The sequence below is a fragment of the Anarhichas minor genome, unplaced genomic scaffold (assembly GCF_050575085.1).
Source record: "Anarhichas minor isolate MPS153535 unplaced genomic scaffold, ASM5057508v1 ptg000017l, whole genome shotgun sequence".
Classification (NCBI taxonomy): domain Eukaryota; kingdom Metazoa; phylum Chordata; class Actinopteri; order Perciformes; family Anarhichadidae; genus Anarhichas; species Anarhichas minor.
The window spans coordinates 16,793,506-16,801,131 of NW_027466463.1; the positions used below are offsets into that span (position 1 = coordinate 16,793,506).

General features: G+C 44.7%; 1 protein-coding gene across 6 annotated transcripts in view; it reads left to right on the forward strand.

The window, feature by feature from the left end:
* Positions 1 to 6,634, forward strand: part of LOC142952019 (calcium/calmodulin-dependent protein kinase type II subunit gamma-like) — a 30,381-nt gene extending 23,747 nt beyond the window's left edge. For 4 of the 6 annotated variants that reach the window (XM_076093982.1, XM_076093983.1, XM_076093984.1 and 1 more), the window contains 5 exons: positions 779 to 913; positions 2,443 to 2,518; positions 2,722 to 2,816; positions 3,619 to 3,855; positions 4,032 to 6,634. In XM_076093982.1, the coding sequence (XP_075950097.1) occupies positions 779 to 913; positions 2,443 to 2,518; positions 2,722 to 2,816; positions 3,619 to 3,851 (539 nt within the window). In that variant the 3' untranslated portion in view covers positions 3,852 to 3,855; positions 4,032 to 6,634. The remainder of the gene's footprint in view (positions 1 to 778; positions 914 to 2,442; positions 2,519 to 2,721; positions 2,817 to 3,618; positions 3,856 to 4,031) is intronic. The other 2 variants (XM_076093985.1, XM_076093988.1) reach the window with 1 other exon arrangement.
* Positions 6,635 to 7,626: the final 992 nt, after the last annotated feature.

Sequence of the window (7,626 nt, forward strand, 5' to 3'; positions counted from 1 at the left end):
ACGTGCCCTTCAGCCTGTCTGACTTTACTGGAACCGTGCACACCACAGGGCGGGTTCCTCTTTGTCCTCCCATGTTCTCCTCCAGTTCTCCTTCTACTCTGATGCTTTATTCTCCGTTATATGTCCTTTTAATCTTCTCTAATTTATTCTCCATTTCCCTCTGATATGCCGTCGTTATCTCGCCTCTTTCCTTATCTACACTCTCTCGTCTCTTGACCTCTCGTCGTCCTGCTCTCGTCAGACTCACCTGCACTAAAGGGACAGTCTAATCTCTCCTCCCCCTGTGTCATTCCTCCACTCCCGCCTTCCTTTCCCGAAACATGCGAGGTTTCCTCACGGGCACAACCTGAGCTCGTACCAAACAGCGGCTTCGATCCTCTCTTTGTCCGCCGGGTGCTGCAGCTCATCAGACGAGGCTTTGTTAATGTATACGAGCGTTAAGAGCAGAGTTGATGTGAGCGGAGCAGGCAGTTGAGTGACTTCCACATCTGACAGCATCACAACCAGAGCTGCACTGATCTCGCTTCCAGCTGCCATCCTGTCCTCGTGTTACCCATCTGCATGTCTGTCATAAACCCACACTGACTCTTTGTGTTTATTCCACTCATTCTACTGAACACTAACCCGCATCCACTTCGTCTCCTGTTCAGTTAGGTCACATATTTTACTGCATGATCTGTGTGTGTGTGTATGTATGATCACATGTACGTTTCTGTCAACTTGTCATCCGCCCATGTGTATTTTTTCGTGTTTGTTGACCATCCGTTGTGTGTTTCAGTTCCACCGCATGACGTAAAGCGCATGGCATGGAACAGCACGGGCAACGGCTCCTGCCCTGACTCTGAGTTCTCACAGTCCTCCATGCCTGCCGCTCCGCTAGGGAGCAACGCTGCTCTAAGCAACACGAAGCAGAGTAAGAACACAGTCTTGACTAACCCGACTAACGCTTTCCTTGTCGTCTACGCACTGTGGCTTTTGCACACTAACAACCTTTCATCTCTGAAATGAAAAGTTTTCTGCAGATAATATCCATCGTAACGAGTCATCCTGAGAATCTCACGAAAAGTTTTACTTATTCTTGGTTCGTTTTCTCCTGTGTTGAAGACTTGAAATGAGGCGAATGACTCCACATGTATCGGATCGATGACATGGTTTTATACGTGTTCAGGTCTTGAAAGAGTTAATTTATATTAACTGTAAGGAAAGAATCACTTGGTCAAATGACTTGACAGAAGATGTATTTATATTTTTATGGTTCCACCATTAGACCAATACCAACAATGTTTCAGTTGGTCTCAATACTTTTTGACTCCTCCCCGACTGAAACAGGATGTCGTGGTGCGTTTGTTGGGGACTATTTTCAGCCGTGGATTAATACACATTTCGTGCTCTGCTGAGTATTTAAGCCAGCAGGACAGTTTGTGTGGGATTGAGTCAAACTGATCCACGGTGCCAATATTCAGTAACGGTTTTAACCGTTTTTGGACGACTGTGGCGCTCCGTGGCACAATGTTTGGTCGGATCGCTTCACTGTTGGTTTTGGTCTTTTTGATGAGATTTAGTGACGATAGAAGAATATAGAATATCTCCAACCTTTCCCTTAAGATTGCTCTTTGTTGAAGGCCAGTTATGTAGTGTTGAAATGTTTCTTTTGGTTTCATTGATGTTTTAAATTGTGTGTGGAAAAGTTACTCTAGCATTAGAATCCTCACTAATGTCAGGAAATACTCAATTTAAGAAAAAATGTGCACGCCTATAGTTTTGTTTAGTGGGAGACAGGAATTATATGGAATATTTTATTTATTTATTAGTAAACCTCGTCGGAGGCAGCTGTAATTATACCTCAAAATATAGACATGTAATTTAATTTTAGTTTTGAAATTAGGTCATGGTTGGTTCTTAATTCTTATAAATCTTGATTCAAAGTCCACTTACTCTCTTTTTCTGGAGCTTTCTATCAGTGGATAGTTGTCTCGGTGAGCAATCCTGCTAAAGCACGGCGACTTTGCTCCGTTGTCGTCATATATCAAACTTTGTGTTTGAAAGCTCCATTTAAAAAGTAAGTAAGTGGTTCTTGAGTTTGCTCTGTTTGTTTACTAGCAGGATCTTCTGTTCGTGTCTGGGTGGCAGTGTGTGTGTGCTCACACAGCAGAGAGTAGTGTTTAGTCAGTCCTCGTGTCGTGCAGAAGGTGAGAAGCGGAGCGACAGACAGTGATGAGGTCGAGCTGCAGTCGCTGAGCTGCTTGGGACTGAGTGATGAGGTTAAAGAGGAGAGTCGAGCTGTAGCCACAGACGGAGAGAGAGCCTGAGGGGAAGGCAGGAGCTGGAAGTGATGAGAGAAAATGTCATCAAGCAAAACCACCACATAGTTAAGTGTTGCCTCACCTCCTAACGGCCTTCTCACCATTTACCATCCGTCTGTCTCTCTTGTTGTGTCTGTAGCTCGTAAACAGGAGATCATCAAGATAACGGAGCAGCTGATTGAAGCCATCAACAATGGAGATTTCGATGCCTACACGTGAGTACAGCTGTATAAAGAAAAGCAGCACGTGGCTCAGTTCTTTATGAGAGAAGTGATGTCTATGTGATGATCTAATGGGATTCATTAGAGCGGTCTTTACGTCGGCGCTTTGTCTTCTCTAGACTCCGTTTCTCTCGTCTCTAATGTCTCTGCGCCCACTCGTACCTTCTCACCGGTTCTCTCTTGCTGTTCTTTCTCAGGAGGATTTGTGATCCTGGACTCACCTCTTTTGAACCCGAGGCCCTGGGGAACCTGGTGGAGGGCATGGACTTCCACAAGTTTTACTTTGAGAACTGTGAGTACCTCCTCGTGCACACACACACACACACACACAAATCTACCAAGAACACCAGCCAAGTGAAGCTTGGGCTCAGAAGATCACCAGGAAGTATAGTCTGTTTTTGGGGAAATATTGAGTACATTTTTCTTCCATCTGCCAAATACTTAATTATTTAATTGGTCTAACATGTCACTCCTATGTTCACAGAGCCAACGTGTCTTTGTGACAACATTGTTTGTTTTGTCTGAAAAATAGCTGCAAACTAACTTATATTCAGTTTATTGTCAACATAAAGAAACATTTACATCTGAAATTCTGTCACTAGCAATATTTTTGGCATTTTTCCTGATAAATATCTTAAAGGTCCAGCGTGTAGGGTTAGTGGCATCTAGCGGAGAGGATGCAGGAGGATGGCCGGTGGCCTTCAGATAATGTGAGAAAGCGAAAGGCTCTCTCTGGAGCCGGTGATTGGTTTAAAATGTACTTAAAGTTTTCCCTCGTCCTCTTTAAAGCAGTTGATGGGGTTTCATATTTTAGTACTTCAGCTTCCAAATGTTGTGCAGCACAGAGGTTACACGAAGACATGATTATATTTCTCCCATTTAGCTTGAACAGCCATTAATTGTGGACTAGTATCTTTTTGTAACAATTATAATAATAAATCGGACTTTAAGTACCTTTCATGTAAACTTAACATACAGAAAAGAAGCGCAAACAAACTACAATTAAAACCCTCAAAATCCATCCATCTAGTATTTTACTTGATGCTTTCGGGCGGTCTCTCTCTCTCTCTCTCTTTTTTTTTTTTTTAATCCAGTGCTAAGCAAGAACAGCAAGCCGGTGCACACCACTCTGCTCAACCCACACGTGCACCTGATCGGCGAGGACGCCGCGTGCATCGCCTACATCCGGCTCACACAGTTTGTGGACACCACGGGCCGCCCTCGCTCCAGCCAATCGGAGGAGACCAGGGTGTGGCATCGTCGCGATGGCAAGTGGCTCAACGTTCACTTCCACTGCTCTGGAGCTCCTGCTGCACCACTCCAGTGATCAGGTACTCCTCCTCCTCACACACATTGTAAAGCCCCTGTGTGTAGGAACACCGGGTGATATCGGAGAAGACACAAATCTGACCCGCTTGTCTAGATTTGTTTAGATTGTCCTGTTTCTTAACTGACCCATAATTGACTTTCAGGCCTGTCCCCCGTCCCCCCTCTCTGTCCCCTCCAGTGGTCCTGAGCCTCCAGTCTACTGGAGTGTGTGTTTTGGGGGGCAGTTTTTTTCAGCGAGCGTGTTTAAGAGGCACGTCCTCTGCGTGGAGTGGCTAGTGCCAGGAGCCCGGCCGGGCAAGATCGCATCCCTCTCCACGATACCAACCAATCCTGTCCCCCCTTTGACCTGCTGGGGGCCGGCTGAACACAAGACACCGCCCCCATGGGATGATGCATGCATCTGGCGCCTGATTGGAGGGCGAGTCTTCGCCCTCTATCCCTCCCCATGGCAGCCATCTTTTTTCTGCCCGCGCGACATGAGACGTCCTGCGTGAGGAGAGGATTTACAGTTGAACTTGTGACAGTTTATGAGTATGAGTTATGAATATGCTGTGTAAATTATGACTAGATGTACCAGAAACCACCAAAACCCAACCAAGCATTTATATTCACTATCTAATAAAGGGAGGAACAGAAAGGGAGTGTGAGGTTAGCAGCTGAGATTTTGGACAAATTTTTTGGCATTCTAGGGATTACCGGGTAGAAAGTGTTGTGCTCGTTACCCGGACGTTGATGTAAAGATGTAGGGAGGTTTCCCCCCATCTAACTTCTAGAGGGGTGAAAAAAAATCAAGTCTGCTCAGTCAGAGAACTTGATGACGAGAGAAACTTGATATCAAAAACATGAAGCACCAAAGTGTAGAACTTTAGGCTTTTTATGTGTTTTCGTTTGTGTGCTTGTTTTCCGACCGAGCGGAAAGTCGTGCTGTTGGGGGCGGGGTTGTTTTTATTTGAGGTTACGTGTTTCTGTTGTGTTTTAACGTCCTGTTCCGTTTGCGTTCCTGTGAATGACCGGAGCCTTTCTTTTACTTGTTCCTTTGTTTTGTTCGTTGGTCTGACTGATCCTTTTATTCAAGGCTCCTTTTTAAAGCAGCTGAGTTAAAAAAAAAAAAAAAGAGGGATTTAATCGTGCAAGTTTAAAGCTAACGTGTGAACACGTTGTGTTGTCTGTATGCAGTGGAGGGAGCGAGTGGGGCAGGGAAGGAGTCTGCGTTTTGCATGTTTGCCCGCCCCCCCCCCCCTCCCTCCCTCTCTCCTTTTTTCTCCCTCTTAAACCATTCCCTCTTTTAACCCTCTCACTCTGTTTCTCTGCTTTCTGCAAGGGCCTGGTTTGTTTATAATCACTGTGTAAATACAGTGTATGTATAGTTCTATGTAGAAAAGTGTAATATATGTACATGTATCTAAGAGACACTCATCCTGTGCATCTGGGACACCGCCCCATGATCTCTGTGAACCCCGATCTAGTTTACAAACTTTTTCCTCAACAATATTTTTCATTTTTGCTTTAATTCTACTCCTTAAAGTACTTCCTTAAGATATTTGTAGCTCTCCATCATTGACGAATACACACACTCGAGTGGGGGTACCGGATTTAGTCCCGTGGCCGTGAGACTGTTTTTAGAGACGGGGAATAAAACGTTTAACGGGCTGAAAATAGTTTTACCCCTTTGCTTAAAAAAAACAACTTTTTAAACATAAAGACGTTCATCATAGTGTTCTTAACTCCTGATCCCACAATGCTGTGAGCCGTCTCTTTATATCATATGCACGCACACACACACACACACACGCCTGGTGGTGTGTTTAGGCTTTGTAACATATCTGCACCACTGCTGTGACCAAGGGGCCAACCCTTGCTGTGCTGCTTAATTGTCTCCATCCATTCGCGACAGTCGTATCTTAAACCCCCCTCCCTCCGATATCTCCCCCCCCCCCCCCCTCGTGTACCAACGAGTCCCGGCTCTTGAGATGTTTATTTGTACCTCTCTCTGTTGTTTCTCTGTTCCCGCTGTTTCACTGGTTTGAGTTTTTTCGTTGTCGTCGCTGTTGCTGTTAACTTGTCGTTTGGTAATTTGCCGAATCTGCCAAGCTGGAGTTCTGCACTCTCCCTCGTACACAGGAAAAAAAATCAAATAAAAGGGAAGACGGGGAGGAAGAAAAGACAACACAAATTACAGATCGAGTGATCTTACATTGATCCGGACTAAATTATTTATGAACGTAATCGAGCCAAGGTGGTTATAAAATCGTGCCTGCTCAGTGGAGAGGAGTTGTGAAAGCCGGAGGAAGAGTTGGTGCGGGTCTTTGTGACCAGAGCGGGAGACCTAGTTATATGCATGTTTCAGTTACACATTTCTACCATGCACCTACCTGAGTAAGGATGGAGCCTAGTGTTAATATATGATATTTGCATCTTTTGAAATAAGAATATTCTCCATCCAGAATGTTGAATAGGTGACATGAAAAATATTTAAAAAAAATACGCAAAATTTTTAAAAAAGTGATTCAGGAGCCGTAGCTTGGTATGAGGCCCTCGATGTTAGCGTTTTCCCTGCGTTGTAATGATATATTATTGGGCTGCGCTTTCTCCCCCCCCCCCCCCCCAGCCTTCACATGGATGCTGGAGTTTTTTTGCATGATCATGATGTACAATGAAATACAACCATGAATTGACGACTATCAAGTGTTTGTCTGAGTGTTAGTTGGTCTTCATCATAGCTTTGTTATTCTTCGAAATTGGATCTTAAAAGTATTTAATAAAAATACTATTTCAGCACTGGTTTATCTCTCTCGACTGGTTTATTTTCTCTCATCATTCTTGTCACTTTCATCCGGTCCCTGGCGATGTGCTCCATCCACTCCCTGACCACACGGTTCTGTGTTTACCCTGCGTGCTTTCTTAGAACGTGGATCCTGAACTCGCTCTCACACTTCGTCTTTTGCAACATACCTTTTACCGTCTGGGAGGAAAAAAATGTATCCCCAAAATGACGGCATAACGGCCCTTTTTTGGCCTCTGCATTTTTGATCCGTTCAGCTCGGATTTCAGGATTTTCATCAGCAGCGTCTCAAACCTGACATCACCAAATTTGGAGCTAATAGAGATGTGCAACACACGTTTCTGGTTATGCAACGCTGCAACATTGATTGGTCATGCTGAATATCTTGCCCAATTTTAGGAGTCTCAGGTGACGTTTAGCATTAAGACGCCGGCTGTTGAAGGAAAAAAGGTTTTTGATTTGAGTAAAATAAACACTCTTAGAACCGGATCATGTTTCTGTGGTTGGCTGGATGCTCTGAACACCACCCGACGTCACAGCTGGCATGATATTTGCCCTCCATACGTGTCTGTCATCACACAAAGTCAGAGTAAGCCTGAATAAAGCGGCATATCCTCCAGGGCCATTAACACGCACGCACGCACACGCACGCACAGGATAAAACAATCGCTGCTGTCCATTCAACAGCATTGCTCCGTCTCACCACTTCAGCCTTTGTTCTGTCTCCTGCTGCTCTTATTTTAGCTGGAGTGAGCGCTCTGTGAAGTGTTGAGTAATGCTGCAGCCTTATTTTAAAAAAGGATTTGTGGTGTTATTTATGATGGTCCCAGTTATTTTAAGGATTGAGTCCTGTGTGTGTGTGTGTGTCCATGGGATGTAGGACAGCTCCCCTCTGGTTCCTCTGTGTGATTAATGAGGAGCTCAGCAGTTGCTTAACTTAAGACACTTACACATATTTCCTGAAAGACACAAAAAGGGAGAAACCCGTGAG